The following is a 22,479-nucleotide window of genomic DNA, read 5'->3' as shown; positions in this document are numbered from 1 at the left end:
AAACGTCATCAGAAAATAGTTTAATTCTGTACAGGTGGCGGCCAGGCTGACCACACATAGCGGGTGTCACGCACGGGCTTGTGGGGGGCGGGGGGAGAGCTGAGCGGCGCACTCTACCACAAGCAGAGGCGCCCTCGAGGCAATGGCCACAGGACAAAACGAAATGAATCACAAACCGTGACAGTTATGGGGGTAGCGTAATCAACATTTCCTTTGGGACCAAAAAAGAAAAGGAAATTCAGAGGCTTTGGAATGCTTTTTCTTCTCATGCCGGGGAGCGGCGTCTGTTCCAGTCCACTGAGGACGGTGGGCACAGCAAGCCGGGGTGGCCACACCAGCCCACGCCATGACAGCCACGGACAGGACCTTGGAGGCTGAGCTCAGCAGCTTCTGGCTCCGTGAGCCACACGCACAGCCTCGACCACAATGGGCTTAGAAGAGGGGCCGGGAGCCCTGGCTCTCGAACTCGGCCCATGCGTCATTCAGCTCCATGAAGATCATCTTGGCATACTGCTCGTAGGGCTGCCCTGCGGCCTGGGGGCCAGACCAGTGGGGAGGAGGCCTTAGGCCTGCTGCCAGCACCCCGATCCTCCCACCCCCGATCCTGCCCCCACACCCCGGCTCAGTGCTCACCTTGTCCGGATGGACCACCAGCACAGCCCGGCGGTAATGTTTCTTCACCTGCCCCGGGCTCACCAGGTCAGCCATGCCCACAGGCGTCCAGCGGCTCTCACCATCCCACAGCACGGTGTGCAGGGTGGACAGCAGTGCACGGATATTCCTCTCCTTACCCTCCGTCCACTCCAGGAGCTGCAGGGTGCACAGGTGCTACAGAGAGATCGGGGCAACCGCCCCCCTGCCCCCCAAGCTGCTCCACACAGCATCCACCACACGGAACAAGGCTCTGACTGTGAGACGCTCAGCCTGGACACAGACCTGACTGTCCACCCCCGGCATGGTTCACACCACTCCCTGGGCCCAGCCACATACCACACAGGACTAGACGGCCCCGCAGAGCTGCAAGGCGAAGCCGTCCTGGGGATAGGGCACCCCGACCCCTTGGCAGTGCCATATCTCAGGCCAGCCCGGACAGCAGATCGCCCTCATCACCCCTGTGCCGTCTGGGGTTCCATCTGGTCAGGTCTCCAGAGCAGCGAGGCCCTTAATCACCCCGCAGGTTAAATGTCAAGGTTAAATGTCAAGGTTAAATAAACGCAGGTTAAATGTCAAGGGAAGCTGCTGCTGTCTCCGCAAACATGTTGACCACAACCCTTTCATGTCTGAGAGTCAGGAGCCTCCCACAGTGGCTGCTGGCTGGCTCGGGGTGCAGGCCAATCCTGCCCGCAGGAACCCCCTCTCTGCAGACCTGGGGGGGGCCAGCACCCCCTCACCTTCAGCTTGAGCGGGTCGGTGTCCCGCGCCTGCTCCTGCCTCCGCATCTCGGCCATGGTCCTCGGCCCCTTCCTGTCAGCCTTGGAGGAGAAGCCCTGGTCGGACAGCAGGTCCTCAAAGTCGCTCTCGGATACTCTTGGCTTCTGACCTATGGGCAAACGGAGGCTTGGCCAGCAGACAATGCTCTGGGGGTCCCGCCCATGGGTGCAGGCTGGGTGAGGCCCACCCGGAGGACAGGGTGCTGTCGGGACACCTCAGAGGAAAAGCTGTTCAGAAACGGGCGGCCTATCTCTGTGTGGCACACACCACAGCCCACAGCCTGCAAGACTGTTTGGAGGTCAATGACACTTTGAGATTGAAGGACAGCCACGCCCGTCACCTCCTGGGGTTAACCCAGGTGTGCCGTCCCCATGACAGACAGGGCTGCAGGCTCCTGGAAAGCGTGGGTCTGGTGGCCATGGCCAGGCCCCAGCAACTTCTTCCAGTCCACAGGAGCCCCCGCTGAGGGAACAGACCTGGGCCCCGTGAATACTCTCCCCTAGGTTGGGCCACGAGGTGGAGAACCGGGCAGAACACTACTTCCTAGGAACCATGAAGAAACCACCCACAGGACATGAGGAAGACTTACCGAAGCTGGGGGCGCGGACCCCCCTCTCCTCTCGGCTGCCGATCACACTCAGGTTGGCGGCATAGTTAGGCCTCGGCTGTGCACTGGCTTTTAGGGGTGGCTTGGCCTGGGGGGGCCGTGGGGTGCCCTGGGCTGGGGGCCGACTTGTCTGCTGCCAGGAGCTGCTGCTGGTGGGAGCGGGGACCGTTTTGGGCCCGAAACCCCCAGGGGCAAATCCAGCAGGTGCGCCTGGGGAGACAGGTCACAACAGGGTGAGTGTCCAAACGCGTGATGGCTGCCGCATCCTGGAGAAGTTGCTATAGACAGGGGCACTGCCGTCTCCAGGACTTCATGTCCACGGGGGCTGGGGACAGCGGGGACACTCAGAGACAAGCGCTGGGCCTGCCTCCCCACTCGCCCTCAGAAGGCACGGCTGCTTCTTGGAACAGACGCCCAGCGAGCTGCACAACCAGCACCAGGCCCCCAGGTCCTGGCTCCACGGCTGACCTGCGGCAGCAAACACAGCGACACCAGCGTGCATGCGTGCGTGCATGCGTGTCGGCGACCACATGCAGGGACGCGTGTAAGCGAGGTCAGACACTCCTCTATGCCCCTCCCCGGGGGCCATCATTCCGAGACTGCTTCAGAGTCGGGATCAGAGCACAGGCTTTGCAGCTGGTGCTTCTCACGCAGGACCTGCTCCTTCTCACTGTGAGCAGCTATTTTGGGCAGAGATGCAACATGGTGTGTTCACTCCCTGACCCCCGGGAGGGTGTCATGGCTACTCCCGTTTTGGGCATCGCGAAGCCACGATCAACACGGTGTGCAAAATTTTGCTGTGTCTCTGGGATAAATGGTCGTTGCACTTTTGTGGGAAACCAGCGAGCCATCTCAGACCCCCACCAGCACCTGGGGCCACACTGCTTCTACTGTGGCCGCACCCTGGGGCGGCCCCAGCCAGGTGGCCCCGTGCTGGGCACCCACACCCCCTCCCACATTCTAAGCTGACGGCTCTGGTTGTTGCGGTGCTCACGTATCCGAGGCATCTGTCCGAGAGCAGACGCCTGGCTCAAAAATGTGTTTTCCGCATCCACAGCTTGTCCTCCCCACCCCTCAGTCAGCACACTCCAGGATGACGACATGCCCTGTGTCATTCCCTCCGCTGCGGTTTGTGGTGACACGCAAACCATGCCTGGGTTCCAGAGATGACCTCCTCCATGTTCTCCTCCTCCAGGAGCTGAAGTGTCTCTTGTTCATGTTTCAATCCAGGACTCATGCCCAGCCACCTGTTGTGAGGCGTGAGGGTTAGCGTGATGTCACTTGTCTGTCGCAGTGGCTTTGCCCCTCCGTCAAAAATCCGCTGGCCTTGCATGTGTGGGTCCACTCATGGGTCCCGGGTCCATTCGGCTCTGATACCATGCGGTGCTGGGTTCAGCACCTAGTGTAAGCCCGAAGCTGGGCGTGGGGTGGGTGACACTCCCATGCTCCTTTCCGTTACAGAAATACTCTAGCCACTCATGGTCCTGACATCCCAAGTAAATGTCCCTATGAGCTGGTCCACGTCCTCGGCTGCCCGCATCAGCTCCTCACCTGCAGCCCCAGCACACAAGCCCATCTTGCTTGCTGTGAACAGCCTTCCCTGCGCTGTTGACAGGGGCGCCAAGTGCTCTTGCCAGGCCCATGACGGGGCTGACCCTGTTCCCCGGTCGCGGAACATTCCTGGAATAAACCCTCCTTGGCTGCGGTGCACAACTGTGTGAGGACAGTTCCCTCTGCCAGTTGTTTTGTTCAGAGTCTCTGTCTACATTCATGAGGGACATAGCCCTGCAGGGGTTTTTTTGCACAGACTCTGGTTTTGGTCATCAGGGTATCACAAGCTTCCTAAAATCGACCGGAAAACATTTCCTCCTCTTTCTATTTCCTGGAACACACTGGAGAATCAGTATGAATTCTTGAAACATTTGGTAAAATTCTCCAGGGAAACCGTCCACGTAGCACCGGAGATTCCCTTTTGGGAGACTTCCAAGTGTGAATTCGTTTCCCTCCCAGTTACGGGGATATTCCCACAATGTGCTCAGTGCTCGCGGGTTCTCCTGGAGACCGGCTCTGAGGACACGACCAATGTCACTGCCCACGGCCCTCGTACCCTCGCCATCCTCAAGGTCTGTGGGGATGTTCCTGTGTCCTAGCTTGATCATCCTTTCACTCTGTCCCTCGTAGAGCTTTGTCTGTGATTTTACTGATTTTTGAGCTCTCTTGATATTTAAAAAAAATCAGATTCTGTTTCATTAGTTTTCTACTTCACGGATTTTGGCTCTTTATTATTTCCTTCCATCTGTTTGGGCTTATTCTGCTATCTTTTCAGACACCCCCAGGCTGATAAGAAGACCGCAAGCACCCGCTCAGTGTCGTTTGCCCGGTTTAGTGCACCCTCCTGTTTCCTAAATACCTCACTTACTGCTCAGCACTGAAGCACATGAAGACTGACCGTTATCCTGCCGTCCCTGGTTTCCAGTCCATGTGGTCAGGGGACCTCTGCAGTCTTGACAAAGGCTCAGGAGTGCCTGGGAGTGGGTGTGGTCCGCGCTCACCGGCTGGGGCCACTATAGGGTGCAGGGCCCTGCCAGCAGGGGCGCCCCCAGCAACTCCATCACTGTGCAATCCTCACATCCAACCCCTCGTCCAGTGGCTTGATCACTCGAGGAGTCTGACATCTACAACCAGAGTCTGACTTTGTCTATTTCTACTTTCCTTCCATCAGTTTTCACCAGGATCACTTGTTTCCTGAGGGCATGTGAGGCCTGGGGCCATGTTGCAGCCCTGAGGGCCAGGCTCCAGCCTAAGGATGGGTCACTCAGGACCTGAAAGGTCTGACCCCCGCAGCAGGAGGCTCTGGGCAGCCCAACCAGTGTGAGTGGCCAGAGAGACTGCACAGGCACAAAAGGCCAAGGGCAAAACCACACTCCCAGGAATGCCCTCAGAGACATGGTGCAACCTGAAGCACCAACAGCTACTCCAAGAAGGAAAGCCACAGGGCTCAACCAGACAGACACGGGGCGAGCCCTGACGTAGCAGAGACAGGCGGGGGAGGGCAGGCGATCCTGCAGGCCCAATGCGCGTCTCAAGAGGGGAACAAGAGTACAAGGTGCCAGGAGTCTTCCCAGCACCAAGGAACATCGTCTCCAAACCAAACTGAAGGCTGACTAGGCACCGCGAGGGGCAGCAGGGAGCGGCCACGAAGCTCCGATGGAAGGAGAGCTCTGTGGCCTGAGGCCAGACGCCCTGAGTAACGAGCCTTCCCAGCAGACATTTTTCCAGCCTGGAGTTCTACCTGCTACCTGACTGCCAAGGAATAAGGAACCTGCTTGGGGACTCTCGGTCTCGATACTCAATGCCCCACATGCATCTGGAGATAACAGAGGGACCCTGAGGACATGTCCCCAGGAGATTCAAGGCCACAGGCAGCAGGCACGGGCACTGGGTGCGGGTGGTTCATCCATTCCTCCATGACTCCAAGTGCCTGTGTCCCACATGTGCCTCATGCCTCCTGGTGTTAGCTTGGCTCACAAGCCCCTATGAGGGGAGCAGGGCCCCCGAATGCACCCTCCTGCTAGGGGCCGGTACTCTGGGCCCCACACGTCACCTTGGAGGCCAGAACTGAGGTCACCGAGGTCTGCAAATGGGTCCAGGCTCTGAGACTTGGTCCAGCTGGCCGGGGGCCCAGGGGCGGCAGGCTGGCCTCCTGAAGAGAAGAAGGGACCTGGAGAAGGGCAGAGAGCATGAGAAGGTGCACCCCCAGAACACTCCTGAGGCCACGCTCGGTTACTGTCTGCGCCCCACCAACCCCAGACACAGCTGTACATGCAGCCAGAGCTGCCTCCTCACAGGAGCTAGCCTCCACGTCACGTGGCTCTGATCCCAAGTCCCACTTCCCAGAACCCACGTCAAGTGTGAACGTGCTTTGTGCTGTTCCTCACAAGGGCGTAAGCTAGTCAGTATTCTAACTGTGAGACACGGTGGGGTCTGAACGAGTTACCACTGTGCACCTCATGACGGAACATTATACAGTTGTTACAAGTAATCGCTGTTCCTACATAAAGAGTTCTTACAAATCGATTAAAAATTAGTTGAATTTCAAGGATGCCTGCCTGGGTGGCTCAATTGTTAAGCATCTGCCTTCCGCTCAGGTCATAATCCCCCGGGTTGCTCCCTGCTCGGCAGGAAGCCTGCTTCTCCCTCTCTCACCTCCCCCTGCTTGTGTTCCCTCTCTCTGTGTCTCTGTCAAATAAATGAATAAAATCTTTAAAAAAAAGAAGTTGAATTTCAGAGATGCCTGCGTGCCATAGTTGGTTGAGTGTGACTTTTGGTTTTGGTTCAGGTCATGAGATTGAGACCCAAGTCAGGATTCTTTCTCCCTCTGCCCTTCCTGTTCATGCCCTCTCTCCCTCTCTCTAAATGAGTAACATTTTAAAAAGCTGAATTCCCTCTGTGAAAAAAGAAATACAAATAACTTAAAACATGCAAAATAATAGCTGACTTCCTTCCTAATGAAAAAACGCAAATCAAGAGACAGTATCTCCAAAGTCCCCATCTGGCCCTGGGGAGAGCCTCAGGCTCGGGGTTGCTCCTGGGCAAACACAGCAGTGAATGGTACTAGGAGGGGACGCAGGTCACAGGCCTGCCCCAAAAGCTCACTACTGGAGCATTCCTGAGAGGACAGGGCATGGCCCCATGATGCCAGATATGGCACAGACCCCCAGGGGCCTCCAGGAGGCAGAGGAGCCACGGGACACAGGACAACACCAAGGAGTGCTATGGGGACCCTTTGCATCACCTCCCACTGAGGCCTCCTGGCTCACACACTCCTCTGGGAGTGGGCTCCCACCTGAGAACCAGCCTCCATGGGGCTGGGCTCGTACCTTCTGCAGTGGTCGAGGGGGTCGGTGCCTCGGCCCAGGCCTCCCAGCCTCCCAGCAGATCTGGGTGGCTGGTCGAGGCTGTCATCTTGCCGGGCTCCGCCGGTAGGTCCCCTGGAAAGACAACAGTGCTACCCAGGGTAACCCCTGGTGGGGGCAGGCAGCAACAGCCTCCTCTGTCCCCCTTCATGTGTGAGCAGGGCTGGGCTCACACCTCACCAGGGTCCCGAGAGAGCTGCTCTGGGCTTGGCCCACACCAACCCGCTTTCTTTTTCCTCGGAGGCCCAACGACATGTCACGTGGTCCCTGAACTAACCAAGTGCATAAGGAGGTCAGCAAGCAGAGCCGCCATTCACAGAGCAACAAGCGTCCACACATCTTCAAAGACCCCTCTCCACCCTGTGGCCAGCCGCATGGACTCACGGCTAGGTGCTGGTGCCCCCAGAACTGCCTTTTGCCCTCCTCTGAAGCCCCGCATGGGGAGGACAGCTACAGGCTGGTCACCTTGCCAGGGGAGGGGGAACCCAGAGCACCCCTTCGTTGGCCCAGGGCCTGCAGGAGGTGACCATGCCACCACCCACCTCGGCAGGCCCCGACTTCAGTGCTTACCCAGGTGCAGGAAGTCAGTGCTGCAGGCTGGGGGTGGGGCGCTGTGGGTGGACGGGAAGGATGTGGGGGCCGTGGCAGCAGATTCCGAATTAAGAAGTTCACCGAAGAGGTCAGGCTTGGAGCAGGGCTGGCTGCCTGAACCAGATGGCAGTAGGAGAGGATCAAATGGGTCGGCTGCAGAAAAACACCCAGAAAGTGGGCGGATGGGAGGCTCTGTGTGGTGCCTTCGGCCCCAAGTATCAGCCTCAAGGTCAAGCGGGTCCCAGCCAGCGCGACGGCCCCTCAGACCCAGGCTGAGGCCGCACCATCCGCTCCAAAGCGGCGCTGGACGCCAGAAGGGCCTCACCCTAGACTCTCCCAGGAGAGGCAGACTGTGAGAGGGAGGGAGAGGGAGTGCCACAGGGGCCCTGGGAGTCTGCCCGCAGAGCAGCTGGCTCCTCCAGCAGGTGGCCGAGGGGCCAGGCGCTGACCCTCCCCGTCCACTGTCAGGAGCCCCTCCCAGGGAACCCTGACAGTATGGCCAAAGGATGAAGACCCTCTCCTCTATTTCCCCACCAGATGGAGTAACGTACCAGCTGCAGCCTGCCCTTCCCGGGGCGGGCTCTGTGCGCTCAAGGAAGGGGCCGGGCTTGCGAAGAGCAGGGGGGCCTCTCCACCCAGCAAATCGCCTGAGGGGACTTCTGGAGCTGTGTCAGGGGCCCCCAGGAGGCAGCTGAGCAGGTCGGCAGTACTGGGGGCTGCCCCACAGGCCTGAGAGGGAGGTGCCAACCCCGCCTCGGAGTTCAGCCCCAGGAGGTCGACACTGTCCTCCTGCAGCGTGGGCTCCTGCGGCGTGGCCGGTGTGACCCCGTCAAAAATCAACTCTCGCTCCTGCACCCTCGCTGCCGGGCCTGGTGTGTCCTCGTCAGCTGCGTCCCTGCTCTCTGCTGAGAGCGTCGCTGCTTCCTCATCAGAAGGCTCACTGCCCGCTGCATCCTCGGCCGGGGCTGACGCACTCTCCTTGGCAAAGCGACCTTCGGGGCCCGTTTCGGGGTCCTTCTCCTCTGAGAAGAGAAGCACAGTAGACAGGACGGCAGGGTGAGGCCTTGCCGGAAGCCGCAAAGCGGAGGGTCTGGGAACAGCTGACCCCAGAGAAAGCGCTCAGGCCTGAGGGGAGAAGATGTCGCCTGCACGGCAGGCTGGATCCGATGGCTTGGGGGCACAGGGTCCCTGGAGGGGGCCCGCACCCACCGTGCCAATCTAGCGTGTGGAGGAAGCGGCTGCTGTCCGTGCTGCTGCTCTGCGGTGAATCGGACTCTGTGGGCTCGGCTTCCAGAGAGCCGGCATCAGCGTCGTACTGGGCGGTGGAGCCAGGCTGCCTGGGGAGCTCTGGCTTCCCTGCCAGGGAGAAGACCACGTCAAGGACCCAGCCCACAATGCCACCACCGCCTGCTGTGGCCAGCCAGGTGGCTTCAGGGCCAAGGCCCCGGGTTGCCAAGCGTCTCATGGAGTGGCCAGGCCACACGGCCGAAGCCCTGGGGAACCTGCACTGACCACCAGACAGGGTCCAGTCCGTGAGCAGCTCCCAGTTCGCCCAGACATGGCCCCATGCCACTCATGTGGACACAGACACTTCCCAAGGAAGAGACCGTAAGATGAGCAAACCGAGAACGTGAAGACGACCATGTCGTCATAAGGAAGTGAGATCACACGCCCTGCCCGCTGATGGATGCGTGTAGCCCTTCTAAATGCTTTCGAAACAGCCAACCCGGCGAGCGACCGCCTGCCCCGCTGTGCCCTGCGGGTCCAAACAAAGCCTTGACTTCTTCCAGGTATGCTGAAAACAGCATGCAACTCCAGCCTGACCCACGATGACCCCGAAGGTCAGGTGGTGCCCAGCATCCTGGGGTTCTGGGAGCAACCACAGAGGCGTGAACCCGGGAAATGCGAGCACATTGGGCATGAAAGCTGGTGTCGGGGAAGGTCCCAAGTCGGGGCTCCGGGCCGCCTTCTGCCCATGCACAGCCGGACCCCAGGATGGGGATGAGCTCAGCCCCCAGGAGTCTCCAGTGGCAGCAGCACCACCACCTACATGTCTGGAACACAAGAATCTCACCAAATTTAGAGAGAATGTCTTGCTGCTCCTCCCGGCTGGAAAACAGGATTTTGGGGTTCAGTCCCCTCATGCTGGTGCTCTCCCAGGGTGGAGCCTCCCGGCTGGGCCTGTCTCTGGGCTCCACCTCCACCTCCAGGTTCACTTGGAATAAATCCGGGTATTTCTCCTGAATGTCACACGCATCTAGGTCATACCTACAAGGGGAGGCCAGACGCCAGTTAGGAAGGACTTTTCATGGTCAGTCAGCCCACGTTAACCAGAAAGTGAGCATGAAGTGGCACGTGTGCTTGCTGGGGCAGGTGCGCCGGCAGGACACGGCCCCTCTGCTGTGGGAGTGTGGGCGGCCCTCACCCCCAGCCCCGTGATCCAGATCGGGCACTCAGGGACCTTACATGTGCGTTTCCATCAAACAACACTGTCCACCCTGCCAAAAATCCCCAACTGCTCACAGGTGCCCGTAAAACCAAGAGCTCTGGGGAGGGTGGCAGGGCAATGGGAGGCAGAACACACAGCTGGCGGGAGAGGAGAGACAAGTTACACCAAGACCGGGTGTAGGGGCGTCACTGCAGGGTCACCGTCAGATCACTGAATTTGAGTTTGGGGGGCTCCGAAGATCTAGGGGAGTCCAGCATTTCCCCCGTGTTCCCTCAGGTCATCTCGGACAATGTGCTCACAGACCATGATGCTGAGGCCCATTCCTCAGCAGGGCAGCAGGCTCCCAGCCTCCATGTTCTTTTAAGTCACCTGACGTCTCTGGGCATTACTTATTGCAAAAGGGGCAGCAGGTTCCTTAGTGACCCAAGCTGTGGAGGGAGCCGCCCTTGGTCCTCTGTGACATCTGCGAGGCACCCATAGCCCAAAACGAAACACAGCCACCGGGCAGTGGGGCTACGGACATGGAGGCAGACTGGGTGGTCAGTCTGGGTGGAAAAGCCTGGCAGACTTCAAGTCTTACTTCCAGGGACTCAAATAAAATAAGTGAACAGGCATGACCCTAACGTGGAACGTCACTGGTTTCAATCCTTCCCACTCCTCCAGAGACAAAACCACCTTTGTGCGAGGGGAGGACACCCAACAGGGCAGCTACGTGGGCAACAACAGCCCAAAGCCGAGCTCCTCTTGCTGGGGCAACAAGGGCAGGAGCAGAGCTCCTCAGGCTCTCAGGCCACCGTGCACTTCCTCCCTCTCTCCACCGGGCACCCATAACAAGGAGACGACGTGGGTCACCGCACCACCAGGCAGGAGCGGCTCCCAGGGGAACCGCAGGGGTAAGACCCAAGGCAGCGATGTCAGTCAAGGGGGAGTCCAGCAGCCAGCAGGGGCCAGGGGAGGCCTAGACCCCCATCCACAAGGAAGGAGCGAGGCAGGGGTCCACACAAAGGAGCACATGACCAATGCAGGCTCAGCTCTGGGGGCCACAGGGCTTTGGGGGCAGCTCTGGGCACCACGCTGGTGAACCCCCCCCCCCCCCCCCCCCCCCCCCCCCCCCCCCCCCTGGGGGCCCCCCGGGGGCCCCCCCCCCCCCCCCCCCCCCCCACCCTGCCTCATCCCTGAGGATGGCCTCTGGGGCTCAGCCTACCCAGCTCACCCCACAGGCCAGTGAGGGAACAATGAGGGTCTGTGAGCAGGGCCACTACCCCCATGACCCCGCCCCACACAGCAGGAGGCCATAAGGCCCAGGCCTCACTAGATGGCCCCAGGGGCCAACATGCTTGGCTCAGAAACAAAAATGCTTCCTGTGTCATGAATTCAATTCTGCCCACTTGAACACACTGGGGACCCTCCCTCAGTGACAGGAGAGCTCATTGAGGATGGACCCATGAACACTGTTCTAAGTTCTTCTTTCAAGCTGTCCTGTTCCCACCGCCTCTCCGCAAAATGGATCCTGCCCACAGGAGACATGCACTTTCCTCCATCCATCAGGCAATGCAACAACTTTCTCCTAATTTAAGTAATCCATCTTTGGAAGCACCACACAGGCAGTAACACATGGGCCTGAGAGCACAACTCAGTCAAGTTCTGTGCTTGCGTACTGGGACGTTTGCGGGAGAAATGCCCTTTTCAGCCCCCACAGAAGTCCCCATGTCAGAGGCAACCACTCCCTGGTCCTCTGGCACCCAGAGGGTCAGAGCTGAGTCCTCCCAAGACTGCAGGGGTGAGTCCTCTAACACTCCTTCTATTCACTGGGCAGAGAGGGGCTCAGGTCTGGAGAGTGCGGGACCTGGGCAGCCACAAGCAGTGGTTCCCAGAGCTCCTCCCCAGCTCTCCTTTCATCCCTGGAAGGACGCTTCCAGGGGAGAAAGGTGGGTGGTATGTGTGCATGCGTGTGAGACGAAGGGGAAAAATGGCCAGCTGGAATCAAAATGCCCCCTGGGGCGTCTGGGGGGTACTGTCAGTTAAGTGTCTGACTTGGTTTCAGCTTAGGTTGTGATCTCAGGGTCATGAGACCGAGCCCTACACTGGGCTCGTGCTAGGTGGGGAGTCTGCCTGGGATTCTCTCTCCCACTCGCACGTGCTCTCTCTCTCCCAAATGCCCATTGTGCCGATCTGTCCCACTACCTGAGCCCCTCCGCCTCAAATATAAGGTGTGTATACCCACCACGGACTAGGAGCCAGGTGTCAGAGGCCCTTACGCGGGACTCTAACAAGGTAACGAATCTGGGAACACAAGAAACTAAAGAGCACTGGGTGAGTCAAGAGGATTATCCCCAACTGCGTGTATTTTGGTTTTTATCTCTAACCCCAGACGATGGACTTCCCCCAATCACCTCCAACCTCAGTGCCTAGCAGAGCACTCCCACGTCCTAGGTGCTCTCTGTGTCAAAAACCAATGAACACCCATTCAGCTGTTCATTCTATATCCAGTGTGTCAATGGCTACATTCTAACAAGAAATTCACCAGGTCAGTCCCCAGGTCCCCGAGGTACACGGTGGCAGCTGCCACAGCCCACTGGAGGCGTCACCTGCTGGATAGTAAGCACGCTCAGAGGCGGGGAGAGACCCAGGACTGGAGTACAGTGTGGCAACCCAGCCGTGCAGGAACCACATCGCCCGCCAGCATCCAGCGCACGGCACTCATTTCCATGGGGTGCACAGCAGGCGGACACTGTGCCCCTGACCCTCCTGACCTCTCCCACGTGTGACATCCACATACTTGGCAAATTTCACAATCGTTGCATTCCGAGGCACAAAGCCCGTGTGGAACTGGACCTGGAACATCTTCATGGACGCCACCTGCAGAGAGGGTGCAGACAGGAGATGCTCGAGCTGGGGAGGGCACATCACGTGCTCACACCACACACACACACGCTTCCCGGCTGACGGGCTCAGAAGCCTGATGCACAGCGCCCTCCTGACAAGCAGCTTCTCAGGGTCTGAGGTAGGGCAGCCTCAGAGCCGTAACTCAGCAGGCCCCACGCAGACAGCATCCCGCAGCACAGGGAACTCCAGGTGTTTTGGGCTAAAATCCCCTCTGCTTTGCACCACACAAGGCACTTCTCACTGAACACTGGGCCCGAGAACCCTCAGCGAGAACCCACGGACTGACAGCCCAGGATGGCGTGAGTGCCCACGTACCTTAGCCTGCAGTCTTCCTCCCAGCGTGGACCTGGCATGGTAGATTATAATAAGCACATCTCCTTGCACGGTTATGCCCAGGGGGATGACTGCCTTGCCATCCTCAATTTTGAAATCCCTGAAAAGCGGAAGAATAAAAACAGGTTCACAAGTCACACACACAGCTTTCCAGAGAGCAGTGGTCCTGGAAGGCTGCGGCTCTCTGGCAAGAACCTCGAGCTCCCCTAATGCACCAACACTGAGATCCACATGCTCTCATTTTGCTGGGCTTCCTGCCAAATTATTCTGGGAGGGGGTGTTACTCTGGGAATGGACTTCTAAGAAGCTACTCCTCAGCACACCAGTCAGGGAACCTCTCACACCTGTCGCCCACCGGCTAGGACAGGATCATGGAGCCTGTTCCTGCTCTGCACCTTGACCCCAGATAGGGTCTCAGCACCTTTCCACAGCTCGGCCAGATTTTCTCCTTACAAGTCTCCCGGAGGAGGGAAAGTGAATGAATCTGAAGGCCATGGGACACAGAGGCCCCGAGCTCAGAGCTCACCTCATCTTGTCATACTCCTGAGATGTGGTGGTCACACGCTCGTCCCCCACATAGACCTCGCAGAAGGGCCGGCAGCCATTCCTCTGCTTGCTGAACAGCGGCACGGGTGTCATGACCACGGCTTTCACCAAGATTGGCTTGCTGTGGGGCGTGATGGGCTCCTCTGCCACCATGTCACACATGTACTCAATGTACCTGCAGGGGCCAGAGGCACTCCACGTCACCTGCCTGCCATGTCCCTCAGCACCCCACACCTGGTTTCTGACACGAGTACTCAATGCACCAAACAGCTCACTGCACCTGGCTTCCACAGACGCGAGTTCTCAGTGACACACAGCTCACCGCACCTGGTTTCCACAGACGCAAGTACTCAGTGTGACACGCAGCTCACCACACCTGGTTTCCAGAGGCACGAGTACTCAGTGTGACACACAGCTCACCACATCTGGTTCCCACAGACACGAGTACTCAGTGAGACAGTCGGCTCACCGCACCTGGTTTCCATAGACACGAGTACTCAGTGCATCTGGTTCCCAACAGATATGGGTACTCAGTGTGACTAACTTTCCTTGGAGCAGTGTGCTCTAGTTTCATTGCACAATTTATGATGTAATTTTCATTTGGTTTAAAATATCTTTAAGCTTCCCTTGAAACTTTTTCTTTGACTCATGGGTAATACAGGAGTAGATTAATTTTGAAAAATTTAGAAAATTTTCCAACTATCAGTTATTAATTTCTTTTTAAAAAATATTATAAAGCAGGGGCACCTGGGTGGCTCAGTTGGTTAGGCAGCTGCCTTCAGCTCAGGTCATGGTCCCGGAGTCCCGGGATCGAGTTCCGCATTGGGCTCCTGGCTCCACGGGGAGTCTGCTTCTCCCTCTGACCCTCTCCTTTCTCATGCTCTCTCTCACTGTCTCTCTCTCAAATAAATAAATAAAATCTTAAAAAAATATATTATAAAGCAATCTCCACAGCCCACATGGGGCTCATACTTACCATCCGATGCTCCTGATTGAGCTAGCCAGGTGCCCTTGTTGGTTACCAATTCCTGGTGTAGCTTTATTATAAACACACCTCGTGGGACTGCTATCCTCCCATGACTGCAGCTTAATGGCCCAGAATATGATCCTTCTTACTGAATGGTCTATGAGCACTCAAGAGGAACGTGTCTGTTTTGGTTGCTGGGTGGAAGGGCCTACAGATGTCATCCAGATGGCTGCCTAGAACTGACCATCCAAGTTCTTGTTTCGTTCACTGCCAAGGCAGGAATGTTGATGCCTACACTATAACTGTGACTGCCCATTTCTCCTTCCAGTTGTTTTCTGCTCTAAAAATCTGGAATCCGCTCTCATGTCTGTCACTCCTCCAGCTCACCTGGTTGGTTTTCTCGGCACCTGTGGGGTGCACACACCAGGCATCTGTCTCGAAGAGACAGGGAAGGAGTGGGGAGTGGCTTCCAAGCAGGAGGCAAGGGTGGCCACTTCTGAGCGTGGGTCTCACATGGCATCGCGCTAGGAGACTTGCTCGGGGAGCTCTTCCCCCACGTGACAGGATACCTGCACTCGTCTCACTCACGCCACGAAGCCAGGATGCCCACAACCCATCCACACCCGTGCAACCCACCAACACACTGAGTGAGCACGGAAGTGCACCAGAGAGGGAGCAGCAGACTTTCTCAGCGAGGTTCACCCTGCAACAAAGCCTGGCCACCTGACCCACAGAGGCAGAGAAGCACGTGTGGGTTCTCTGAGCCACTAAGTCTGCAGTGACCAGTCACGGAGCACCTGTGCCCCCACCCTCCGTCTTCTTCTTTCTGCATGGGATGCAGGGCTCCTCCCAACAGGTCATCACTGGGTGCTACTGCTCTCTTGTCCAGTCTGACAATCCCCCTCCTAACAGGCACGTCTAGAGCTCGACTGTGAAGGCTGGGTTCTCCTATTTTCTGTTTCTCATTTCTTCTTTTTCTTTGGCCTTTTCCTCGAATAAGTGAGCACTTTTTATGACTCCGCTGATCTCCCCTGCTGACTTACTAACTCTCAGACTCAGAACCTTTACTGGTTGCTTGGGTTCGGACAATGCCTCTGATGTCTCTCCGTGGGGGGTCTCCATAAGGGGATCTCCATGTGGGGTCTCCGGCAGATGAAGTCCGGTGCATCTGAGTGGGTCTTCTGCCTGTTTGTTGAGGGTTTCACCCTGTTTTGTGTCCTCTGAACTTTGGAGGTTTGGCATCTTGTTAATTTTGGGACTTCCTCAGCAACCGTGTCTGCTCATGTTGCCCTCCCCATCGTTCTGCCTCCTGCAATGGCCCGGCAGGCCTGGCTGCCCAGCCCCCTTCCCATGACCGCTCTCTGAGCTTCGATTGGGTGACGCCTCCGGCCCTGCCCTCAAGAGGCTGAGACCCTTCCCTCAACTCCTGGAGAGCAGTCTCCACTAACCCTGCCCTTTTCCCCATCTGGCGTCTGTGTGTGAGACTCACAGTTCCTGCCTTTGCGGAAGTGACCACAGGCTCTTACATCTTGCCCACCTTCTTCATTAGCGCCTTCCACACATTCACCAGTCACCTTACATATCCCGTCAGATACATTGGGGTCTTGTTCTGAAGCCACTTGGATTCCTGTCTGTCCCACAGGGGGACACTGTGGGTGTCCCTCTGGTGGCCAGCTAGGATTCAGGAGGGCACAGACTCCCCCTGCAGGTGTTGCCTCACCCACTTCTGCACACGGGCCCCAGAATCTGCCCACCCCCAGCACCGTCAGCGACGACTCGGCCGAGGGTGATGTCGCAGACGGCCCTCCAGAGCGGGGCGCATGGTACCTCTTGTGGGACGGCCAGATGCCCGGCGGGCAGCGCTTCATACTGAACATGTACACGGCAGCCTCCGCGGTAGTGAAGAGCCGGCAGAAGCACAGGAAGGAGCAGACAGCGACAGCAGACGCGGCTCTCCCGTCCTAGGACAGACAGCACAGGCCAGGCTTGCACAGCCGCAGCATCTGAGTCATATGCCTCCCTAGACAAGAGCCACAGGGGCTTCCCCCATCTCAGAACATACAGGGAACCACACCTGACTGGGGAGTGGGGAACTCAGAGTCCAGAAGGAACCTAGGTCCCTCCCCATGCAGGTGGGAAATTGGAAATAAGGCTTGTCCTCAGCCACAGTGAGGAGGGCAGAGACGGGGGTCCCATGAAGCAGAGTGGTCTCAGTGCCAGGCTGCTGAGGCTCCCGTGGGTGCTGCCTTGCGGGGAAAGGAGAGGATAACCCGTGGGGACCCCTCGTGTGCTATAAAGAGGAGGAAGGGGACTGCCTATGTGGGCAGTCCTCCCCAAGAAGTGGCAGGGACCCACAGAAGGTGTGGGTCCCACAAGGCACAAGCAGCCACTGCTCCCTCCGGGGTCTGTGACCTTGAAATGACAGGGGCCATGCCAGGGCAGCTAGGCCTGGGGTCACCGGTTGCAGACACCAGGGCAGAAACTGCTCCTCACAGGACCTGCCACGAGTCCACGGGCTGGCCCAGCATGTCCCAAACAGACCCTGGCCCTCCAGAAGCCAGCAGGCCACATTCAGTGGCCTCTCTGAGAGCAGTCACTGCAGGTGTCCCAAGTCTCGCCAGGGTTCTCCCCCGCTATCAGACAAGGCCTCTGATTATGCGGAGGACCCCAGCTGCCCCGCCAGCCTCCCTCCTCAGTGCCCTGGATCTCACTTCCGCTCTCGCCCCCTCAGCCAATCGTGAGTTTCCCTGGAGCATGGGTTATTTCCTCTGATTTATGTGTTCTTCTCAAGCACCCCACCCCCAAGGTGAAAGGCAGGGATGGGGCAGCCTCACACTCACCATGCAGTGCACAACGCAGACGTTCTTGTGGTCTTGCCGGAGCCACGAATGCATGTTCCTGCAAACGCTGTACAGGCTGCGAAGGTTTGGGGCCCGCCTGGCCGCCCAGCCACACTCGGAGACCTGCGGGCAGAGGTCCTGGCTCTGCCTGTTTCCCCATACCAGCTGGGGGTGCAGACACAGGGTAGGGGGGAGCCCCATCATGGGCACGGGCTCTGGACAGATGCCACCAGGGCCCCTGCTCCCGAGCGCTATTGCTCCATGATGTGCACCAAGCTATACAAACTTGGCAAAAAAACTGGAGAGCCTGCCCTTTCCCATGCTTGGCTCGCTCTAAATACCGTGAAAGAGTCTGCATCCCCTGTGGTCATTCATTAAGAAAACCATGTGGCCTCCCACAGCCTCACTGGTGAGGACCAACAAGGCCCCCTAGATTGGGGCAATTTTAGGGGACATAACAAAGCCCATATGACTGGAGTCGTCCAGAGAAAGCCCCTGTCCCCACCGTCTCCTGCCATGTCCCCATGTTACCACACTCAAGCCCCCCACACCAGAACCCTGGGCCCCGCCTGCTGCCACTGCTGCTGCTGGGGAATGCCACACGTGAGTCTGAGGGCCGACGAAGAAAACGGCAAGGAGTGAGAGGCAAATGTCCAGGCCACCCACCCGGTTATGAAACTTAGAGGACCGGTATGTTCTCGGGGACAGGTTGTAGACTGCATAGTGTCCCGGGTGCTTGGAGTCCAGAAACAACCGTACGTCTTCTATGTTATTCTTTATAGCTGACTCCACGCCTTCCGCTGGGAATGACATCACTGAAAGAGAAAAGCCCGTGTCAGCCACAGGCAGGACAGTTGGCCACTGGGGCCCCTGCTCCTCACCTCCCCACAGCTGCTGACTGATCAGTCCAATGACTGCCAGGAATGGACAGAACACAGACCTTGCCACCCCGCCCACCCCTTGGGATCTCCAGACAGTGCCTCTGGGATGGGGAGCTTGGCTGGACAGCCTGAGGCACAACAGGGTCTCCAAGTATCTGGATTCTGATTTGGGTATTTGGAGATCCAAGTTTTAAATGTGCTCTGCATCATGCCCCTCACCATCTCCGAGTTCTAGAAAGTTCCAGATCAGGGGAGAAGGTGGGTCAACGCTGGGACTGTCCATGGCAGGGCCTGGGGATACATGGACAGAGGGACAAGTGCCCCAGGCCCCATCTTGGGTAAGTGAGTGGCTGCCCAACAGGCACCCTCTCCTTCCCCACCACTCACACCCTGCCTCCCATGAGCCATAGTTAGGGAAGAAGCAGAAGCGTGTCCTTACAGTTAACGGAGGCAAACATACCAGCAATTCTGGATGTGATGTAAGAGATGTCCAAGTCTCCCTTTGCATAACTGGAATTAACAAGAAGAGCCTTGGTTATTACAGGAAATTTCTAGAGTTAGGTCATGAAACCCTAACCAGAGGGAGTCCTGCAGGGGGCTCAGGCTGCGGCTCACGGGAACATCGTGTGTCCAAGTGTGCACCTGTCAGCGTTGGGCCCGTGTGTCCAGAGTAGAGGTGGACAAGAAGTTAGAAACTGCAAGTGACGGACAGGCCAAGACCCAGTGCAAACTGACTGCCAGTCTCCTCTAAAGACATATGGCAGTGGGAGCTGGTAACAAAAACACAAGACAGCACATCATGTCTGGCAAAAACTGAGTTCCAAGAGACAGAGAAGGCATCAGAACCAGACATGGCAGAGGCGTTGCCAGGACAGGAGCAGGAACTAAAGAAGCTATGATTAACATGTAAGGGCTTTAACTGAAAAGTGAATGGCAGACAAGAACAGAGGGGCAGTGTGATCAGAGATAAAGGTTCCAAGAAAGGATCAAAAAGAAATGCTGGAGATAAAAACTGTGGCAGAATCGCTTCTCAGCCTTTTGGCTAAGACCAAGTGAAAAACTGTGGCAGAAATAAAGAATGCCTCTGAGGGGCTGATTAGCCCAAAGGCAGCAGAGGAAAGATCTCCGAGTTGGAAGATCTAGCCACAGAATCCTTGAAAAATGAAAAGCAAAGAGAATAAAGACCGACAAAATCCAGAACCGAGTCTCCAGGGATGGGGGACAGCCACAAAGGTGCACCACGCACGCGATGGAACGCAAGACTCAGAGAAGAGAAGAAACGGCAGAAATATGTGAGCTGGGAACGACTGAGAATTTCCCCAAACTAACGTCAGACACCAAAGCCCAGACCCCGGACGCTCCAAGAACACCATGCAGGAGCAATCTGTTCAGAAACCATGCCAGCAAGAAGAGAGTAAAACATGTAGTGTGGAGAGAAAAAAACCCACCAGAAAAACCTAGAATCCTGCACGCTGTGAATTACCCTCCCAAAGTGAGGAGCAATAAAGACTCTGTCAGGCAAACACTGAGGGCATGTGTTGCCAGTAGACCTGCCTTGAAGACTCTTTAAAAGAAGTTTCCCGGAGAGAAGGAAAACACTTTGGTCGGGAAACTTGGATCTACATAAAGAATGGAAAAACGTCAAAGAGGAAGACCGGGTAAAAAAAACCTTTCACTTTTCTTGTTCTTAGCTGATTTAATAGATGCCAGTTTGCTCTGAATAACAACGGCCACAGGGCATCTGGCAAGCAGGCCATGCACACACACTGCTGAAGGCCGGCGACGAGTGCCTGTGGCGGCATGGAGGGTTGGAGCCGGTGCTGCGGGAAGAGCAGAGCTGGAGCAGCTGGAAGTGTGGGCCACGAACTCTGAAGCAGTCAGCAAAAGAAGTTTAAAAAAAGAAACGTAACAGGAAAGAAGAGTCCGGGGCTCCAGTGAAAGGCTCAATCACGACCACAGGAGGCCGGGCAGAGCGTAGGAAGCGGGGACAGACATGCCAGGCACCCACCCAGTGACATGTGTCTATGGTCTGCATCCGCCCATTATAAGACTCAGCTCTCCAGCATCTACAAACAGTACCAAAGCTGAGCATCTTCTCATAGTTCATTCACAATCTGTCCCATTAGCAGCCTCTGTGCCCGCTTCTGGTCTCTGAACCCACTGCACCTAATAGACACCGTCCCTCAAATACACGTGCTCCCGATCAGTGTTGTACCTTTCTGGAAACTTGCAAGAAGTGTGTTTTGATGGATAGAGGGTTTTCTAAATTACGTTCACTAACCAACTGTTCCCATGGCTGCTGTAGTTTTATTACATGTAAAAAATCTACTGCCCCTATTTTAATTTTCTCTAAAAAACTGCTGTTGGTGGGATGGTAGGGTGGCTTAGTGGGTTGGGGTCTGCATTCGGCTCTGGTCATGATCCCAGGGTCCTGGGATTGAGTTCCGAATCAGACTCCCTGCTCTGCGGGGAGCTTGCTTCTCCCTCGGCCTGCCGCTCCCCACTGCTTGTGAGCTCTCTGTCTCTGTCTCTCTCTCTGACAAATAAATAAATTCTTTAAAAAAAATTGCTGTTGACAATGAGATCTTTTAACTGATTGGATATATGTTCTTGGCCATTATTGGATGAAGACTCAAGTTTTCCTTCACCACACAGACGCCCATGGTCACAGCACTGCTCATTAACCAGACTCCTAGGTTTCATTGGTTTTATACGAGTCCCACATAACCAACCACTTCACCAACATGAGGACAGCGCTCATGTTTGAGGAAAAGTGACACACAATGGGTTCACCCCCATTCTTATTTTTTTAATACACTCCTGGCAATTCTGGGTAACTTACATACAAACCTTAAGATCAAAATCTGTAAAAATATCAGTATTTTTATTTATACTGCAATAAATTTACAGACTGAGTGACACCACCTTCAAAAATTTACTCTCCCAAACATAAACATGGTGTATTTCTGCACTCACTTAAGTCTAATGTTACAGCTTTTGTCAGACGCAGCTAAGCAGTGGGGGATGCCTTCTGCACAAGGCAGCGTGAGCCGCAGAGTCCGTCCCACTGGCTTCGCACACAGCAGGGGCCAGAGGCACCCCGAACAGCTGGCACAGACTCGCTGCCCCACACACCTGCTGCCCCTCCCACCCTCTCTCTGACAGCAGCCAGCAGGCATCCAGGAGGGCAGGAAAGGAGCCCTTGGACCTGGGGATGCCTCTCTGCTGGAGGCGACAGTCAGCCCCGTGCAGACCAACTGCATCTGAAATGATCATGAAGTGGGTAATATGCAACAGCTTCCTAAGTGACCATTCAGGCACCTTGACAAGTGGATTCCAGAATCCATTCCAAGAAACTGATATGTAAGGACAGCCGATATTCTGGGGAGGGCGGAAGGGGGCCCAGAGAAAAGACTGGAATGCCGCCCAGCTGGGGCATCAGTGGAGCGGCTGCTCTTGCCAGAGAAGAATGGGACAAGAAAAATCCCCAAAGTAAGATCCAAATTGGTTAAAGACCCAAATGTACAACAATAAAACCATCAAAAATTTATTTACAACAGATTTAAGTAACTGTTCTATAACATACTTAAAATATGCTCAAACCCTGGGCTAGGCTGACAGACCTAAAGGCAAGCATGGACTTGCCATCCTTTAACTGCAGCACAGGGGCACCTGGGGGCTCAGTCGGATGAGGGTCTGACTCTTGCCTTCCGCTCAGGTCACAATCTCAGGGTTGCGGGACCGAGCCCTGCACTGACTGGGCTTGGTGCTCATGGGGAGTCAGCCTGAGGTTCTCTCTCTCCCTGTCCCTCCCAGCCTCCCGCTCCCTTGCACATGCTCGCTAATAAAATGGAAAGCACCCACTGGAGGACAAAACAAATGAGAGGAGCAACAGACAAAGAGAAAGTTTTGGCCAATATTTACTTTTCTCACAAAAAGAATTAGTACATGGAACACACAACACAGAATGACGTTGGTAAAACAAAAACAAAATCTCAGAAAAAGAGCAAAGGATTAGAAGAGGGAGGCCAG

The 22,479-nt window shown here is 56.5% G+C and overlaps 1 protein-coding gene across 4 annotated transcripts in view; it reads right to left on the bottom strand.

Annotated features, from left to right (window-relative positions):
* Positions 1-22,479, bottom strand: part of LOC111148815 (cyclin G associated kinase) — a 55,524-nt gene continuing 33,045 nt past the window's right edge. For 3 of the 4 annotated variants that reach the window (XM_022505633.1, XM_022505634.1, XM_022505636.1), the window contains 17 exons: positions 18,908-18,957; positions 18,233-18,381; positions 17,567-17,689; positions 16,554-16,687; positions 13,740-13,934; positions 13,196-13,313; positions 12,774-12,853; positions 9,620-9,813; positions 8,755-8,901; positions 8,097-8,567; positions 7,525-7,698; positions 6,919-7,029; positions 5,643-5,759; positions 2,021-2,248; positions 1,392-1,540; positions 634-810; positions 1-534 (listed from right to left, as the gene is read on the bottom strand). In XM_022505633.1, the coding sequence (XP_022361341.1) occupies positions 433-534; positions 634-810; positions 1,392-1,540; positions 2,021-2,248; positions 5,643-5,759; positions 6,919-7,029; positions 7,525-7,698; positions 8,097-8,567; positions 8,755-8,901; positions 9,620-9,813; positions 12,774-12,853; positions 13,196-13,313; positions 13,740-13,934; positions 16,554-16,687; positions 17,567-17,689; positions 18,233-18,381; positions 18,908-18,957 (2,719 nt within the window). In that variant the 3' untranslated portion in view covers positions 1-432. Of the gene's footprint in view, positions 535-633; positions 811-1,391; positions 1,541-2,020; positions 3,286-5,642; positions 5,760-6,918; positions 7,030-7,524; positions 7,699-8,096; positions 8,568-8,754; positions 8,902-9,619; positions 9,814-12,773; positions 12,854-13,195; positions 13,314-13,739; positions 13,935-16,553; positions 16,688-17,566; positions 17,690-18,232; positions 18,382-18,907; positions 18,958-22,479 lie in introns of those variants that run through there. The other variant, XM_022505635.1, reaches the window with a different exon arrangement.

The sequence above is a fragment of the Enhydra lutris genome, unplaced genomic scaffold (assembly GCF_002288905.1).
Source record: "Enhydra lutris kenyoni isolate GAN:26980312 unplaced genomic scaffold, ASM228890v2 scaffoldscaffold21, whole genome shotgun sequence".
NCBI classification, from domain to species: domain Eukaryota; kingdom Metazoa; phylum Chordata; class Mammalia; order Carnivora; family Mustelidae; genus Enhydra; species Enhydra lutris.
The sequence above is the reverse complement of the archived record's forward strand: the minus strand, read 5'-3'. Positions and strand labels throughout refer to the sequence as shown.